The 20481-nt window shown below is 32.9% G+C and overlaps 1 protein-coding gene across 1 annotated transcript in view; it reads left to right on the forward strand.

Moving 5' to 3' along the window:
• The first annotated feature begins 710 nt into the window (after positions 1–710).
• Positions 711–20481, forward strand: part of LOC118201764 (sodium-dependent phosphate transport protein 1-like) — a 46105-nt gene continuing 26334 nt past the window's right edge. Inside the window, exons 1-2 of the mRNA XM_085825163.1 lie at positions 711–861; positions 7472–7578. Of these exons, the coding sequence (XP_085681289.1) occupies positions 711–861; positions 7472–7578 (258 nt within the window). The remainder of the gene's footprint in view (positions 862–7471; positions 7579–20481) is intronic.

The raw sequence follows: 20481 nt of genomic DNA on the forward strand, positions 1-20481 counted from the left end.
CTTTATTGATCTTTCTTAATCTTTTCACACCAATTTGTAATTGAATAGGATCAATCGAATTCACAATTTTATTTTTAACTTCCTCGGAACTAACTCCATCCTTTCTTGGATAAAGTATCAAGTTTGCTTCATACTTGTATATATCACTATTATTATTATCGTTATTATCACTGTTATTGTTATTGTTATTATTACTGCAGAAATTTAGCAATTTATTTTGAAAAAATTCTTAATTTATACAATTTCTTTTCTTTATCTTGTTACAATAGAATGGACAGTTTACCTGGAATATTCACTTACAAAGCCAAATATTAGCGAGCTTTTTATATGGATTAATCGTGGCGTATATTCCAGCAGAGTTGATGGCTGAGAGGTTTAGTCCTCTATGGCTCGTCTTTGTTGGTATGACGATCTCTAGTGCCTGTACTTTTTTATCACCACTCGCTGCAAATACGAATGTTTATTATCTTGTGTATCTTCAAATCTTAAAAGCCACTGGCCAGGTTAGTAACTGTTATTTCATTTGAATAATAAAATTTACTTTTGCATGAGTGCCCTTTTTTCGTGTATAATACTTTGACATTCCATTAATTTAGGTATCAGGAAACTAAATAGTACATAAAATGTTACAATTGTGATAACGTAAGACAAATTTATCTTCTAATATCATTAATTTTCAGAGTCTCGTGTCCCCGGCTTTTAGTATGATGATGTGTGCTTTGGTACCTTCACAGCAGTTAGTCCGTTATGCTGCTTTTACGACAACAGGAATGCATACAGGTGCTTTCATTACTTACGGCCTGGCGGGTATTATATGCAGCACAGGTTTCCTTGGTTGGGAGTATGTTTTCTATATTAGCGGTAATATTTATATCTTAATGCAGTATTTTTTGTGTATTTACCAATACTACTTATATAATACTAATAATTAAGTTTAATTAAATTAAATACGTATTTAACATACTGGTTACTTAATACCAATCATTAATAGCTAAAATTTTGTTTGAAGCTTTATGAGTTATGAAGATAACAATTTTGTATGATGATTAAATTCATATACAAAACCGACAAACTATATTGCCAAAAATACCCAGATACCCACAGTTGTAATCAGAGCCTCATTTGCCACATTTTTATCGGATGGTGGCCCACCATTTTCACTAGTCACTATTTGCACTGCCCTGGGAAGACCACCAACTTTTGATATGTGCTCACAGGAATCACCTTTTATTTCTTCATGAGAGCTACGGTGAGTCCACCACTGAAATTGACAGTTTGGCTGGGAATGTATTCAACATTCTATTTCTTTTTAGAAGTGCTCGATGAGATTAATATGGATACTTCGTAAAGACTTATATCATCGAACCACGGAAATATAAACTTTGCTGAGTGAATAGAGTAACTTTATTTCTATATCCTAATGATATTCTAACGATATAGAAACCACTTCTCCTTGACTGTTACCGAGGGACTTCACGAGTAGAGCTGTTAAGAATATCAACATATATCTCAGAGTTCTTTTATATTTTTCCCAGGTCATAACAGCTAAAAGATCCAGGCCAAAGCACAGGAAATCTGGATGAACCATAATGTTTCTGACATCATATTTGACAGTTTATTCAGCACTTTGGCCGAGCTCTTACGCGTCTGTCTTATTGTTAGAACCAAAGAACTTGTTTCCTTAACAGATCATAAACCAGTGGCCGTGAGGTTTGCACCATTTCAACTGATGACTGGTAACCCTGATGTTAGGCTTGTAAGCGATCCCACAACATTCGATTATAGTATGACATTATGTCATTATGTATTATTATTATGACATTATGTCATTCAGTTGTGGATGACCAATCCTGACGTTAGAACGGAGATAAAAGCATTTTGAAAATGAGATCGAGTGTTCGCTGCTATCAGGGACATATGATTTTTCTTCTGATTTTGGCGTCAGTTATCACTAGGCATATGCCGTCTACTACGCCGTTTTTCTGTAATTTCACATCCTAGACACTTGCATTTTATTAGGCAAGATTTTACCTACAGTTCATACAGACAATGTAGCAAGGTTCACGTTTCATGAAGTGATCTATTGAAACGACGGCACTCAGTGATTGATGCCATAATTAAAATCACTCTTCTACTTACCCCTTATCTGTCTGTTGCATATGTATGATTTTCTAATCCTACGATCAGTATTTTTATCTCGTTATTACTACTCCGGAGTAGTATCTGGATACTTTTGGTCATATATAGTGTATCTTATGTCGTGTTGTGTAGAAAAATTAATTAATTAATTAATTAATTCCTTATCAAAAATTAATTTACTTGTATTCCAAATTAAGCTATACAACTTGTATTTTAATTAATCTGTGTGTTAATTGGTTTACCTTTAATTGGGGTTTTTGTAAGTTAAGATTCGACGTTGTATCATTCATTTTCTCTGAACGCGCTTGACAAAAGTCAACGGGAATGGGGTTATTTTCACGTTATACTCTTGAATAAAAAATAATTGGATTCTACATATTTTAAACTTATAGTGTCAGAAGCAGAAAAATTTTCACTTTAATTTAAAAGTACTTTCATTGTGATAGCTGAAATAGTTTTTGTTTTAAGCTCATTTAATTAAAAAAAATTTGTAATTTCGCTGGACTTTCAAAAAGGGAGAAGACTCTGCATTTCTTGTCACGTTTAAGCTGTTTAGGGACGAGTTACACCACGGTCGCGTTCTACATCCGGTGGGTTATATGGTTACTGTTTCTGCAGGTGCGTTGGTTGGCGAAGTATGGCGTCGCTGGGTAAAATGAGTTGAACTGCCTGGTTGAAAAAAAGTAAGATTTTTTCTACTCTTATATGCGAGGCGTTTTTGTGTTGAGGTTGTCCCTATTTTGGGTGAGTTTAGACGAACTTGGTGTACTTTCGAAACAAAAAGCAGGAGAGCGCGTTTTTCGCGGTCTTGCTCAGTTGTTTCTCATACCTCAATTTTCGTCGTTATGTTGCGTATTTCACATAGGGGTATTTTTGCTCAACAGCGGTACGAGACCATTATGTATTTCTCCGAACTGCAGTAGCTGATTTCTTAAATTTACTTGATTAAAATCATCACCATAACAGATTTCAAAGTGCAGAACTTGCGGAATATGTTAAATTTAATTACGTCTTTTACAGATAAGCCTGAGTATATTCACCCTCTTCAAACAGAACGAAATTTGAACTCGGACGAGTTTCATCGACCATGTGAACTTTCTATCCTTCTGCCGTTTTAAGGTTTCTTCCAAATCGAATAGTTTCTTCGCTCCTAGAGTATGGATGCAGCCGGTTGTCTTCTCTTCGTTTCTTCAACTCATCCAGTGAGTGTGGACATATAGCTGAAGGCTGAGGAATTCCTGTGCCAGCGGGAACATTTGCCTCTTGTCCTTGCATTGATCTCGATTGTCTGCGGCCATGATTTCCAGTCATCGGATCCGGTCTACGTTTTTACGTAGGAACGTCGTGTCCATGTCTTCAGAAAATAGTCTTCAGAATTCAGTCCATGTCTTCAGAATAAATAAGAGTTTTTTTTCAATTATTATTATTATTACACTAGGTTATTTCGTAAGCTAGTAGAAAAATGTAAAGTAAAATTAATTCCTCCCTAAAAGTAAAATTCTGATTAGTGAGTAGAATGGTTCAGCTTAAAAATTTATTTCACCAGCAGTAAGTTAGAAATATTGAATCAGCAGTTCCTTTGTTAAATGTAGGTGAATCCCAGTTAAGTGGTTTAGTGGAAGAATTCTGGGTTTAACGAATTAGTTATAATTCTTCTTGTTGTTATGTTATTCGTTAGAAAATGACGTTAATTGTTAGATTGATAATTGTGTGCAATACTTCTTAATAGAAATTTGCTTTGATTAACTGAAAATTCAAGTAGGTTAATAATAATAATAATAAATCTGTTAATTTTCGTATGACAAATGGTATAATAAATAGAGTTCTTAATAGCTTTAACATCACATTAAAATGTTAAGGTGCAATTCAATATGATTTTATATTATTGTGTTAAAATATATATTTCTAATTTGTTAAATACTCAAAGGAAGGGTTACTTACGGTTTCTTGTTAATATTATCATGTCCAGTTGATCTGAAAGCATTATGTTATGAATGAAAAGAATAAGTTATAGTATATTTTTTAAAAGAAATAGTCTATGTTTAATCTGTGAATATGTGCAATAGTAATTTTATCTCTCCCGGGAGCTTCTGTCAAATATTCTAATTGTTTAATTAAATAGTAATAGTAGAATAAAATTCAAATTTTACATTGGATAAATTTAGTATGTTTTTAATTGCCTTGTCGACACGACAAGGCAATAAACACAATTTATACACGATTTCCGCCAGTTATCAATTGGGTTGTTCGGATATTTATTTGCAAATTGATTTACACAACGCTATAAACGTAATTCATTACTTGATTGATATTTGACAAATTTTACTTATTGCCGCGGAAAGGCGCTACAGAACATTTGTATACACATAACAGAAATCTGAATCCTTATAATTCAGATGTTAAACTTATATGTGATACATACAACATTGTTTATATTTAAACTATAAAATTCATCAGGTCACATGATAAATTTTTTGTCCCAGTTTCATTTCTAAATCCTTTTCTTTCAAAATAAAACCATATTAATCGCAAAACAGTATAATAAGAATATTTTAAAATGTATTTTATCTTTTTTTTATACATCATTATTTTCTTACCTAGTTTAGTTATGCTTCAGCCACATGTTCATAAATGAATTTTTTGTGCACATTAAATTCGGAGCATCTGTCGTAAAAAGGTACTAGATGAAAAAGTGCCAGTTTCCAAAGAAAAAGAACTTCTTTACTACTCCCAATCTGATATTTCTATATTTTATTTCCATTACTCTATACTAAACTTTCTACATTAAAATTTTAGTTTATGTTTTATCTAAGCTTGGGATAGCTCATATAAGCGTGAAGCAGTGAAATAAATTATTTTTGAAGAGAAAATATTTATTATACAGTTATAGTTATTAGCTTATATTAGAGTTAGAAAAAGAAATAACCCAGTTTTAAAGGCATTTAAGCATCTTAACAGAGGACAAACAGTCTAATTTATTTATTTTGTAAGGATTTTCAAAAAAAAAAAAAAAAAATTGAAGATTGGGGATTATGATAAACGTAGAATTTTATTGCCACGTAATGCGATTTGTTATTAAATATCTATGAAGCAAATTACGTACCTGAAATGAAACACATTACATGCTGATGTGACAATACCGTATTTACCGTATTTATTTCCATGCCTTTCCCCTTTTTTACTAATTTTATCGTAAGAAAATCGAGAGAGGAAAATTATGCGTATAATTTAATTTTGGGTTGATTCAATTATTCTAAGAATATAGCAAAGTGGAAAGTATACCTATATAAACTACTGATAGCTATTACATTAATTTGTTTAAGACAAACCTGCTTTCCAATAAGAACACATATTAACGTTTTCCCTATATCCTGAATCCCGCCTGCTTTTAATTGTTGTCCACAGCTACTCCCTAGGCTTCAAACATTCAGTGCTGCTGGAACTGCTGGCTGTACTGTCTTCTACAATCTGCAAGTCGTCTCCATCGTCATCATTTTCATCGTCTTCAACGTCTGTCTTACCACGAACAATAACTTTCAGAATCATGAAGAGCATTAGATATCCTCGTTTCCTTAAAGCTCAAGTTCTTTACTGTTATGATTATCAGTTAGAGCGCATGCACCCAAAATCTATGAGCAAATTAATTTGTATGAAGAGAAAACAACCATTAAGTGAACGAATCCATTTTAAAATTTGCGGAAGATCGCTTTGAGGAAAGAGAAAATTACGTGGTTTCTTAAGAAAAAGTTTGTAGTATTGTGTTAGAGTTAAAAGGAAAAATATGCAGCGAGGATGAAAGTATGAGAAAATTCGGTATTGGCCCTACCTATGAAGCGGATTACATGCCTGAGCAAATTTCTGGAATTGAGCTTCTTATCAAAAAAGGTCTGTCTACAAATCGTTTACCCACTTTTGATAGAGTCCTCACATAGGATAATTCTGTTCCTTTCCATTGCATGGTTTCCCAGCATGACAAATGATACATTATCATGCAAGACAAATAATCTTTATTCAAGCGTTGCTTCATTTTCTGGTAAAAGTTGATCCTAGATTGTGGTAGCAAATGAATCAAAATCTCGAATTAAGAAATCATTGGAGCCAAATTAGTTCATAAAATGTGTGATGGAGCGTTGCTATGACGGAAATTATTTCTCATTTATAGAATTTTCAGATCTGTTTAGACTTTCTGATTGCATTTGAATTGAAAATGAAGTGAATTAATTTAAAACCTCTTTGGCAATAAGATTCGGCTGTTTTATTACTGAAGACTAATTTTATATTAGATCATTTCATTTTCAACCAATGTACTCTTTTTAAACCTATACTTACTCACGTGATATCGTTGAACATAACCTGAAAAATCATTAAAATCCCAAGCGTAATTTAGGCATTGTTATCTTGATCATTGATTGAATTTGTTCAACTTTATTTAGCTTATTTAGTTTTACTCTTTAGTTCCTTCTGAATAAAGTTTTAAATTTTATGTTTTATGCGTTACTGGCATATTCCTATTCTTTCTACCTGATGACAGTTTTGTGCTATTTGTGAGGAGACATATTTCATTCTTACTTTCAACAATTCTTAAAATTAACATTTCAGACTTTAGTCTTTATCTAAGGATTTTTCTTATGTTATAAGGTATTTCCCCCACCTTCTTAGAATGCCTCGTGGTGCAGAATGCCTCAGCACACTCGCGCGTATTCGAGAGGTCCATGGTTTGAGTCCCGGCGAGGGCATTGCTGATTTTTCACTTCTCCAGCATCGAAATAGCCTAATGTCTCTACAGTGGGGTCCGAACTAAAAACGGTGGTGAATGATGATGCTTCACCACCAGGATTTGGCGATTGGGTCCCCTAATCTCCAGTCGCCCTTTAAAAGGGGAAGTATATAAGGTATTTCTCCCACCTTCTTAGCATGCCTTCGCGGTGTAGTGATCAACACACTCGGCACGTATTCGAGAGGTCCGTGGTTCGAGTTCTGGCGAGGGGATTGCTCATTTTTCACTTCTCCAGCATCGAAATAACCTAATGTCTCTACAGTGTAAAAGAAATACCATTCAGCTGCACGGACTAAAAAGAAACAATTTTTTTTTATTCAATTTAGCTTTATCTTCTAAATTTTAACTTCGCATTTGGTGAAGAAAATGCATCTCTTATTTTTAATAAATACTGAACTCTGCACTTCCTGTACAGCTATTGGACGTATAAGATCAATGAAACAATGTTTAAAATTTGTTTCAAGATGAATTTTAACTTTTTCAAATTCCAGTGCAGCTTATATTTTAGATTATTCTTACACAAACATTTACTTATTTGTTTTGATAATTTTTCAGGAGCATCTGGAGTTGTATGGTGTATTTTCTGGTTTTATTTGCAATGGGACCATAATTTTAGGTCGGCATTCAAAATACCAATATTCATTCAAGAAGATGTTAAGAAGGTAAATAAACCTTAAACGTTTGTTTCAACTGAAGAATTTTTTAAATAAGTAACATAATTTGTTTATAGGTCTTTTATGTGTATTTACAAGCGTAACATTTTCCGTCGACAATACCAAATCAAAAAATTAAGAATCCAGTTATGCAAAGATAAAATGCACAAAATTTTTTCTAAAGTCTCCTTTCGCAAATTCTATCTAGTAAATGGAGCATTTTAGTGCAAGAATTTGGAGACACATTTTGTTCAGTCGAAATATAAAACTAATTAAGTAGATATTTCTATACATTGATTTTTTTTTTTATTAAAATGAAGAGGGACATGTATTCATTTTGCCCTTTAAATGCTTGATCATTGATATACAAAGACTACATGACTGGCAACTAATTTTTTCCCCTACAAATCAGAAATATGGCAAATAAGAAGATAGACTGAATGAAACATTTCATCATGTCATTATTATAAATCAGTTAAAACTTGGTCTTTAAAAAGAAAAATAGAAATAGCCTCAAAATTTATTATTATTTCTGTTACGAATCATTATTATTCCGATCATTTGCCTTCCTTAACCTTTCCGCTGTCATATTGGAAGAAAGACTCTCCTATGCAAAATGAGACTTACGCAAAACAGCAACATTATTTTGGCCCAGATTTTGAATAAAGCTGTGTGGATTTTGACGGCGTCAGACATAGGTCCCTTTTCTTCAGGAGCAAAAGAAAGACCTACATCGTTCACAAAGACCTAACTGATCGTTCACAAAATTCATAGAATTTTATTCATCAGTTTATTCATTTATCATTTCCCCTTTCGTTCTTTTCTCCGCCATGTTTTCGGCTATAACTAAGAGGTGTACGATTTCTAAAGTCTCATCTTGGCAACTTTTATTCACCCTTTATACAGATAATTTTTCAAATGCAAACAGTAGCATAATTCCCGATTAAGTTGACGATATGTCTATTTTCCCCAATTAAAGCCTAGCAGAACTGTTTTAATACACTTTTTAAAATTAGTTTTAAAGCAAGATAGCTGATAAAATAGGTGCTGCCCGTCATGGTGTCTTCAAATATCAAGGTGCAAGACAAAAAAGTGAGTGGGAATCACGAGAGGTTGAGTTGATAATTAAAGCTACAATTTGATGCTTAAAGCTAAAATTGCTTTTTAAGGATTAAAAACAAATAAATAAAACACACATTTGAAAGGTACGTGACTATGCCGAATCTTAACACAAACTCTCAGCGATTGCCGATGCTTTCAATGAGGTGATCATCCATCACAGATACTAGCAGTAACCATTCCTGAATTAGGGTTGTTTCCACATGTCTGAGACTGGCTGGAGCAGGGTTATGTCCTGGGTCCTTTTAAGTCCTGGGCTGGAGGAGGTAAACATGCAAAGACATCATGCCCGAGGGCATCCCAAGGGTTTGGAGCATGGAGGTAGGAAATAATGTAGAAATGAAGGATAAGAATAAAAGTCATGGAGATAAGACTAAATATTTATTCATATCTCCATGATTTTGAGGGAGGATTCAACTATAAAGCGAATCCTCATCGGCCATATTCCTCCCATATGTATGACTCATCATAGTAAGCCTATTTTTACTTCCTTGTACGAAGTAAAAAGGAAGTATTGTAATCGCGAAAAGTTTCAGGCAGCATATTTCAACGAAAATATCCATTTTGACAGCTATCGAATGCAATTTAACGATGTTTTTGCGTGATATCTGTACGTAAGGACAGAATAAAATACTCTTTTCCTTCAAAAAAATTATAAAACTGCTTAAATTCTAAAAAAATTAATTCTGAAGAGAATTTTTCGTGGCGTCTGTACGAACGTATGTACGTACGTGCGAACGTACGTACTTATCTCGCATAACTCAAAAACGAGTAGCCTCAGAACGTTGAAATTTTGTATATAGGACTGCTATAACATGTAGATGTGCACCTCGTATTTTGGTTGCAATCGGCCGCACCAAACGTATATAAATATATTTATATATATATCCATTCTGTTACCCGGCTCAGTGATCTCAGTTTCTTTATTCTTATATGTTTGTAAATTGTACATTTTTTGCTTTAAAAATGATTGAATTATGTTGTTTTTATCTTCCGGTTAAGGATTTTATGCCTTTAGTAAATCTGTGTGCAATATTTTTAGAATTATCAGCAATTTTAAAGTTCTTTAATTGCCGCTAAGCCTGTTTTTAATGGCGGCCTTTGATGTTTACATTTGAAACAGGAGACTAGTGGATTTGTTGCCAATCTAGAGAAACTTAGCTTCGCAACAACAAAGATAACGCATTCATTTATTATTGCCAATTAAATCATGCTTAATTCTTTCTGGAATTTTTTCGAGGAAATAAGTGTTTGAGATTTACTTCGTAATTTTTAATGTAAATATTTTGAGTTTTTATGTATTTTTGCCTTCTCGCGAACTGAGAACTGAATTAATTAAATGACAAATACTCAATCGTCTGTGAAAAACTGTTACTTTTTTGTTTTGTTTGCTTAATTTCTTTTATACATCATTCTAGCTTTATTATAGTATTTGAATAGAACATGTGGCAACGATTAGATAATTCTATTCTTTAAATGATATAAATTTTGTGCATTATGAGTTATAATATGAAACAAATATATACGTTAACTGTTATATAATTATTGGATTATATAACAGTTAATTTAGTTTCCGTTATATAATTATTATATAAGTTAATTGTTATATAATTATTAATACTGTTAAGTGAATCTAGCGCCAGAGTGTCGCTATGGTAAACAAATACTAGAATGAATTTTAAAGAATGCATTTATTCTATTGTGGTTTATGCGCTGTCGGCGAAGTAGATTTAATTCAATCCAATAAGTTTAAATGAAATGCAAGAAAAAATGCGTATAATTCAATATTCCAATTTAATATTCCAATACAAGGAAGTCATGTGGTGTACACATCAGATTTTTTTAATATGGGATATTATGTTGCGTGTGGGCGCACGAATAGAACGCCTAAAAAGATCCTAGGATTACTTTTCATGTATTAAGTAAACATGTTTAAAAGTGTCTCCCCTGTCACGTATTTTCTATTCCAAGTGAGAAATAAGGTGCGACATAGTAATCAAATCAAAAAAAGTGATTTGATTACTTTTTGGATTTTTAATAAAAACACTTTTTTGTTTCTATTTATAATTTATATCGCTGTTTTAACATGCAGTAATATATGCTATAATTAAAACTATGCTATGTGAACAGTTTAAGAAATTTGTGGATAATTTTCATGAAAAGTAAGGAACTGATTTTACTCCTTTTATGAATAGTAAAAGCATTAATAATAGCATGATTTTAAATACTTTTATGAACTGTATATTGTACTGAAGTATTAAATATAGTAATACAGGTGATATGTTGCTTGCATGAAATTATATGAATATTAAAAAATATGTAAATTTCCGTTTTAATATATTACAGCTTGAAGCTGAACTATAAAGTGTACTGAGACAAAATGACTTTAATATTCCTAAACATTTTCTTATGGAATGATTCTTTATTAAATTACAACAATATTATGAATAAATCAAAGCTACGTATTTTTTAAAGGAAGAATTGGAAAGTAACAGCTATACTCATGCATTTAGATTTCACACTATTTCTTAATTGTTTTGTGTTTATAATAAATATAGATATTATATTTATTACTTTGGAACAAAAACTTCACAAAAGAGTGGAATTTCATTTAAATAGAGCGGAATGCATTAATACTTTTACTTTAAAATACATGCATGGAACATCCCAGAAACATGTAGGTACATTTCGGTGCAGTTGAGCAATGTTTTGATTTCATTAATATGGCCGCCGCTTGTCAGGCAGTTTTCATTTTCGAATAGTGGAGAAAACTGCGAAATTTACCTCCTTCTATTCTAACCTCTTTGCTTTATAGGTACTCGTTAATGATGATGCCTCGATGTGAACAGACATCATCCTCCATCAAGAGGAAATGAAGACCATTCCAGCCTATATGATGATGGTGCCACCTCTGAAAGTGTGATGTTCGATGATGTTCTAAGCTCGATTCTATGCGTCTCGTTCTCTCGAAACGCTTACACGCTTATCATCTGATCCCACGGCAAATGTGGACTCATCTGTATACAGTTTGTTGCTTCAAATTGAGACAATCCAACTGAAATACAGACGACACTACATTAATTTTACCTTGCTCCCGGATTGGCCGATAAGTGAAATGCAAACACTTGGTAATCCGACTTACATTTCCTTCGTGGGAAGACTTCGGCACACAATGTTGGCACATATTTTCTTGCCAAGTGACGCTGCAGTAATAAATGCAACACTTGCGGAGGTCACTTGACGATTCCGCTTCACTGCTATAGCTATAACCCTTGGTCGACTGGGCACAGGACTCCAAGGAACTATTTGACTTGCTTGAAATTATTTCGCCATTCGCGAAATTGCTGATTAACAAAAGCCAAAGAAAAGAGCGATTTCTTTCGTTGACTGTCCTGCTTCAATGCGTCCGAGAGCATGCCAATAAACACTATATATCATTCTCCTCTTAGACACAGAAATGGGAATGCATAAAAAAATATCCTATGAAAATTATAACCTTTCGTTTCAGCATTTAAATGAATTCCTCAAACACTTTAGAAAGCTAGTGCCTTCAACAACTACCTAATTAACATACGCTTGGACAGTCAATTGGGATAAGCTGCACCACACAATTTTTGTATACCGCTATCTGCATGTGCAGATTTTTTTCAGCCACTTAAATATTCAGCTATGCTTTCGAAAATTGCTGATTTGCATTGCATGCTTTACTTTTGGAAGCAAGAGTATTAAAACTAAGTATTATATTTGATTAAGAAGAACGATGAAGATGTCTTGCTTTTTTGCAGTGTTAATTCACACTGCCTTAAATTTAAAGAGGATATATTAAGTTAAAAAAGAAACAGCTAATGGTCATATACCATTAATTGTTTGAAGTGAAAGATTTCCAAATTTTGACATAGAAATGCAGAAACTTTGTTCTCATAAGAAATTATTGAAGGACACATAATATGCTTACATATATAACGGTGTAAACAAAAGTTATCGTATCTAGATAAAACTGACGCTCGTCTGAGCTGAAGAGTGTAGGTTTAAATTTTGCGTTAAGACTCATTCGATTATGTCTTGTTTTTCTCTCTCCTAATAAGTGAAATATAAGTTGCCCGTTACGAAACACGTTTGTTAAAGCTGTCATTGATAAGATGGTTAAATAACGGATGAATTCGACCAGTGTTTCTGATGAACGTGCATTCGATAAGCGTATGACTGCTGAGCAATTAAAGTAACTAAAATAGCGAAATTTATAAACAACCACCGAGAGGGGGAGACATCATCATTTTACCAAGAGGTAAGGTGGTATTGTCTAGCGTCAGCTTATATCTAGCATTAGGAGACACATCAAATAGCATTGTGAGATATTGTTGCCGTTGTGGCTCAAGACATAACTACATAATTATTACCTAATTTCAAATGCAGGAAGGTAGTTAACTGAAAGCCAAAGGAAAAACTCAATGCTCTGTTAACGAAATATTTAGCGAAATATGAGATTGTGTTCCAGCCGGGGGAGGGGAGGAGCAACTCCCTATATTGAACACCATATAAATATCAGGAACTATCCTCCCGTTTCAGTACCACCGATACCTGATGTTTCCAACTAAGAAAGATACTTCATAGAAGGAGTTTGACGATCTGTTGAAAAGGAAATAATAGAAGAATATGAGTCTTCATACGCTGCGCCAGTGGTTCTTGTCCCCAAACCAAACATAAGAATCCGACTTAGCTTTGAATACCGAAGACAGAATTTTTTTACGATCTCAGGCTCATATCCATACTCATATCTCATTTACGGCTCATATCAATATCTAGATCTTAGGCTCATATCAATATCTAGATCTTAGGCTCATATCAATATCTAGATCTTAGGCTCATATCCATATCTGCTATATTGTGGGGAGAGGGCGCTAAACCAATTAACCTAATCAATAAAGGCGTGATGCTCATTTCCCCTCCCGTAAATAAATAAATAAATATCCATGCCCAGGATGGAGGACTTACTCCATGCTCATATATAGTTATAGAAACATTAGGTATTTTTTGAAAGCAGGATTGATGAAAAATGAGCAATGCCCTCCCCGGGACTTGAGCCACGGACCTCTCGAATACGCCCCGAGCTTGCTGGCCACTACACCACGAAGACATGATAAGAAGACGGAAGAAATACAGTACAGTACATATGAGAACCACTGATTTATGATCTGGTACCATCAAGTCAGCGTTTCCCCTGCAAGCAGAGACAAAACAGCATTTGCTTACCCTTTCCTGTATGTCCGAATGCCTTTCGGACTGAAAACTACTCTGGCCATTTTTCAGAGATTAATTGATAAATTCCGAAAGCGGCTTGAAATATATACTTGTTCTGTGTTACTTAAGTACTATTATAATACTACCAGAGACTTTTGAAAAACATATAGCGGATCTAGAAGCAAATTTCGAGAGACTGTTGCAATTTGAGCTTAATGCAAATCGCAAGAAATGTAGTTTTGCTTGCAATAAAGTATCTTGGTTAATGGATTACTCGTGATTAGAAGTTGATCCATAAAACACCTCTGCAATACAGAAGATGCCTGCTCCAAGAAATGTTAACAAGTTCAGTCTTTCTTGCATACCTGTTCCTGAAATAGAAGATTCATATCGAAATTTTCAGAGATAGCTAGATCTCTACATAATCTGACTAGAAGAAAATAAGCTGGACATGGGGATCAAAAATAGGAAACTTAAAACGTTAAACCATCATTACATCTAGATATTGAAACTACTTCTCGTTAACCCTCCCGTTTTAAAGAGAAATCATGCGACAATGCCTTACATTATTCGAACGGATGCTAGTATCAAGAAAAAGGTTCAAAGGATATCCAATAAAATTTTCTAACCGCTTGATATCCGCTCTCGAAAGAAATTACTCTACAACAAAGCTAGAAACCCTTGTTGCTGTATGAGCCTTGAATAAATTCCTCGGCTATATTGATGGAATTTGTTTCTATAGCAGCCTAAAAGTGTCCAGAAAAAAATATATAATAGTAAGAAAATAATAACAAAACGAATGTAACGCTATCTTTTGTGCAAACCGAAATTACTTTCTTGCCAGCCAAAGATATAATTAAAATGTATTAGAAGACCGCCCAAAACTGCTTTGGGACCGCGAATGTGAGATCAGTGGTCTGGGCAGAAAAATGTCTGTTTCCCCACACAGAGATCGGTGCTGTTTGTTAAAATACACAGGAAAGGAGCTGTGTCCTGTAATAAAATGTTGTCAATTGTCGGAAAGTGGTGTTGCGTCGACATGTGGGTGATGTAGTAATATATACTTTGCCTTGATCTCACTTTATATGGTATTTCATTTGTAACCTGCGTTTCAGTTCCCCCCCCCCGAGTATGAGCCTGACGAAATTGCTAGTTGTACATAACGAATACTTCATGACGTTGCCTCCTTGGTTAATATGTCAGCAGTCTCGTTATCACTCACTCCAACATACACTTTCGCCCATGAGAGCGTGATGTTATGATGCTGATAGCTTTGTAAGCCCCTCTGGATTTGAGTAACTAATTAGGGATGTGTGGTGAAGGTTGAGCACGGATAGAAATGCCGATATGCTGTCTGTGTGGATACTGATCCCCTGTACATTTTTCTTAGTGATATACTGGATACCTCTGGACATAGCTACTGGTTCTGTTGTTATCGCTTAATCGCTGTTTCCATACGTGTAAGGAAGGCTTATAAACAACTTAGGCTATAGGCTTATAAACAATAGTGAAACTTATGGGAGCTGCAGTGGTAGTTATTTTATTAAGAAGCTAATTGCATTTTTTAGAGTACCAAAATATTAAGTATGTGTTGTTTATAAAAGAATATTTTACTAAAATTTAAAAGGTACATTAAAAATTCTAATTGAGAGTAATTACTCGATTTCTGATGCCCACTGTTAATTTTCTTTCTTTTTTCAGAGGTTAAAAGAAGAAAATATTTTTAAAAATACTTCCTTGGTTTTTTGTTAACTAATTATAACTCGAGCTCTCGAGGGCTATGGAGTGTCGGTGGCCCTCGAGGCTTACAGTCTGCCAAGGAGGAGAAATGTCTTAGTGGAGAATCTTATAAGGAAAGCTTTATTATTTTCATATTTTACATACGAAGAAAAGGTATACGCTTCCCAATCGATGCAAAAGTCCTCAGTTAAAGAATCATTTCATGGGAAGTTCTGGAAAAGCGTAATTTAGACATGGTTAAGTCAATGCTTTACCATTATTAGCGGAAGGATTTATACAGCCGATTGAATTAGTTGATACATCTTTGGCTGAAAAGTAATAAAAATGCTTGTAATGGATTTCATTAGTTTACTATGTAATAAACGCATTTGTAGATAAAAGTATGAATCTCACGAAATATTGAAAATTCCGATTTTTCATGAAATTTTATTACCACAGATATAAGTTTCACTATGATTTCCTCTATCACTGTTAATTATGTGTATGAACTAACTGATAACAAAAACTGAGTGACCAGACAAAAGCCCACTGGACGAAAGCGCACGCGACAAAAGGCCACAATAAAGACCCCACTGTGATAGTTGCCCACGCGACAAATACCCACACCGATGAAAGCGTACATTGATAAAAGCCCACGCAGATAAAACATGGAGGTAGGAAGTTAGATGGAGTGGCTATAAACCGGTTTCCCCATACCCTGCTTTGAAGCACTGGCGATCCCTTCTTTGGTGACCGAAACATTGGGTAATTTACCATTGAGTTCAATAGGTTTTGACAGGATCGGATGTAAATATTTTGTAATTACGTCGTAAATATGCATAGAAATGTACGAGTATATATTTTCTTTTTCTACAATACTTCAGTGTCCTAAGTATATGAAAAGAATACATTTTTAAACAACATTTCATTCTGAACGGAATTAAATGCTATAATTTTCACAGAACAGTTGGTTCAGAATGGTTTAATTTGAAATATTTTCACAAATTTTCGTTAATAAATTAGAAAAAAAAATGTGGTAATTCGATTTGATTCGGTTAAGGATTACAAAAATTAAGGTCAAAGTTTATTGAATTATTAAAATTATGCATTATTTCTTTTCTATTTATAGAGCTCCTTCCTAAAATACTTTCTCAAATATGACATGATTTTTTAGCTTCTAAGGCATCTTTTAAATCGAAAACTATAAGTCAGTTTATAATTAATTTATTTATTAATAGTGTATTCGGTCCATTTCAAATTAGAGCACCTTTTAATTTAATAGCGAAATACTTTAAATAGTATTTAACATTCTCTGAATATTTCTGAAAGGGAATAAAGTAAGGATTATTTTTTAAATATTATTTAAAACTTGTAACTGAGTTATAAAATGTAAGGGGAATAATTCTTTTAATTATACTTATTAGATTTTTTTACCCTTAATTTCAACAATACATATTCCAAAACTCTTCTTTATTACTTTCTTAAATACGCATCTCATAGAAATTGCTTTACAATACCTTTTAACAGATTGCTTTCCAGTACGAACAATTCTTGCTTAAATAGTTTTATGACGTATTTGTCTGCAAGATTTCAATTTATGTTTATAATTTTCAATGTTAAGGTTATTATATATTTAGATAATATTTATAATAATTATAAATTTAGATACATTAAATAATTAGATTTCTTCACATTAACTTTCACAGTTGTTTATGAATGAATAAATCCTTCATTTCAAATACATTTATAAATAATTTAATAAATATTTACGTATTTTGTTAAAGGCAGATACATGCTTTTTGGAAGCCCATGCATAAAAATACCCATGCGTATTTCATATTTTTCTTTCCGGCATGTAGAAATCTTTAATTTCTGTGTATTCACTATATTTTTCGAGTAAAGTAATTTACACTAATTTTAAAAAGTACATATTACAATAATATGTGGATGTGAAAAAAAATTTATTTTATTTAAAAACATTTTGGCGTCTGGAACATAAAATAAAAGTAGCGAATACTGTATTAAGGGTGATCGAAATATGTATACAATTTTAAAGGTCTGGTGAGTTCATTCTTTAAGTGTAACTTTTTTGCTAAAATCTATATTTTTATAGTTCAACAGCTTAGAATTTTATGAAACTAATTCATAATCAAAATCGCTATTGTTAGTTATCGAAAAATAACCAAGGTGTGATTTTTGCGTAAATGTCGCTAAACTATACAAATTGCTATTATCCATCTTACTAGGAATGTTTCTTTTATGCGGAAGTGTCCCGTTTTTCGATTTGTATGGAACTGTCCCGTTTCTCTATTTGTATGGAACTGTCCCGTTTTTCGATTTGTGTGTCGAAATACTATCAGAGCGCTGTCAAGCGAGCTTCTGAATATAAAAAGAGAGGTGAAAAAATAAAAAATATATATGAATATAAAAAGGGAGGTGAAAGGGAATACTGATCCCACTTGCTTCTTTTAATTCTACAAAATTATGAGCAGTGTAAAATGTATGCAAATTTTCATCATATACAGAGAATTATTTATGAATAATTTAACAATTCAGAAAATTTTGCATATAATGAATTTAATGTGGAGAATTAAAGCCGAACTTTAATTTCAACGAAAAAGATAAAAGTACCGTATTCTAGTAATGATTAAGAAAACATCTGCGTGCGCTATCATAAATAGTTTTAATAGTAAATTAAAAGCACGGCTTTAAATAGTTTAGTTAAATTTTGAAACTTCGCTTTTACATAAATCAATTTCATTCCCACTCGAAATTTCATTTTTAATCATAATAATTATTATTCGTAACATTTTTCAGAATGTCTTAGCTATTTTGTATTTCCTGAAAATGTGGGCAGTTTTTAAGTGGGCATTCATCTTATGGGTTTTTATCATGCAGTTTTCTAACTGTCCGCTGACTATTCAGGTGGGAAACCATTGCTTTCCTTTTCTTTTGCCCCCAATCCAATCCAGTCCATGCATATATTGCCAGTGCGTCGCGAGTAAATGCAGCTTTACCGGCTCCTGATAGTTTGCCATGATGGCACTTGGGAGTTGGAGGTAGCAAATTGGTGGTAAAGGAGGAACTGAAGTCTAGGGAAAAGAGGAGGTGACCATGCGTCACAAAGGTGGAAAACCAGACAATAAGACCATGGGAGACAAGACTGAGTGCGGGGAAATGATAAATTCTTGAAAAATAAGTCCTGATAAGTAGGGTGGTAGAGCATACATAAGCATGATACAGAAATGAATTAAAGTACAGTAATAATACAAACAAAATAAAAATACATTCATAAGCAATATAATAAATAACTGAAATAAAATTCTGGATTAAATAATGAGAGAAACGATTCTAGATTAATAAAACATAAAAATATAGAATAATAGCTATGAAACAATATATACACAAAAGACAGGTGTCAGCTCACAGTTTTAATTTATTCAGGAATCTAAAAGAAAATATCTCTAGAAAATCTCCAAATTATGATTGTTACATTCAAGAAAGCTTTCAATCAGAAATATGTTTAAAATTTGATAAGCTCAGTCTAAAGTAAATAAAATATCTCTTAACCAAGTTTTCATTGTGCTTAATTACATAAAAGTGTTTTAATATTACTAAACTAAAAAGGAACTAAAAGAAATTAAAGGAACTAAAGGAAAAACTAAGAAGGAAGAAAATAAAATTCAAGTGTTTTTTCCATTAAAAAGTTAATAGTTTTAATAATGAAGCATAATTATATTTAATCTCAGCTATATTACCTTAAAAATAGCACATGAGGAGCTTCATAATGATATTTTTCATTTTCACATACACGTATTAAAGTTAAGTAAGTAAATAAATCATAAAATGCATTTTCAGATTTCTCATCGAAACGTTATAGCTAATCACTTAATCAGAGAGCAGAAAGTTTGCTTTCAACCTAATAAAATGAGCAGACAAAGTAATGATAAAATATACAAACAGACATATTTTTGAGATAATTAAAATTCAGAATACTCCATTTACTATAATTAAAATTATAAATCCATTTTATAGTAATAAAAAACCATAAGTCCCTTTTCATTATGTGGGCTTTTATCAATGTGCGCTTTTATTAACGTTAGCTTTTATCAATGTGGGCTTTTAACTGCGTGGGCTTTTGTCGCGTGCTCTTTCGTCCAGTGGGCTTTTGTCTGGGAACCCAAAAAACTGTGCTATTTAGCTGGTATTTCTAAAATAACTTTTATAAGTATTATGTAGAGATGGGAAAAAAGGAAAAAGAGAGAAAGATTTTATTCAAATAGCCATAATACTCCCAACAGTATTAAGATCTAAAATTCAAGAACTCTGTAAAATATGTAAATATTTTAATCGTAAATCCTTTGAAAGTGAGTGCATTTTAAAGTCATTCATAAAATGATTTGCTTTAACAATGCATCTAATTCAAGGTCTCATTCTGCCTACCAGGTGGTAAAGTCGCTTAATATTCATAGCTCGGTTCGTGTTCGAACCTCGAATAGGCTGGCCGCACTGGCGGTTTCGTGCTTCTCTCCCATGTGTAACGTGTATACGAGCCAGTTGCCATTCATTTGCCATTCAAAATCCTCCACTTAGGCAAATAGCCCTGGAGTGCTTTGTCATAATCAAATAAACCAAATGAAGATCTGATTTTTTGGAAGAATATTAATACAGTTGAACCAACGAACTTCAAGGGACTGGAAGTTTGTTCACTATATATGATTCGATAAGAAGAGTACATTTTTTTGCAAAAGTATAAAATCAATATTTTTATATTTTATGGAAAAAGAAAAACAAAAATAATCACGAGTTTTCATTTAGCTTTCACTTAAGATATGT

Source organism: Stegodyphus dumicola, chromosome 10 (assembly GCF_044657685.1).
Source record: "Stegodyphus dumicola isolate Sdum_Otavi_A_Nest chromosome 10, ASM4465768v1".
NCBI lineage: Eukaryota > Metazoa > Arthropoda > Arachnida > Araneae > Eresidae > Stegodyphus > Stegodyphus dumicola.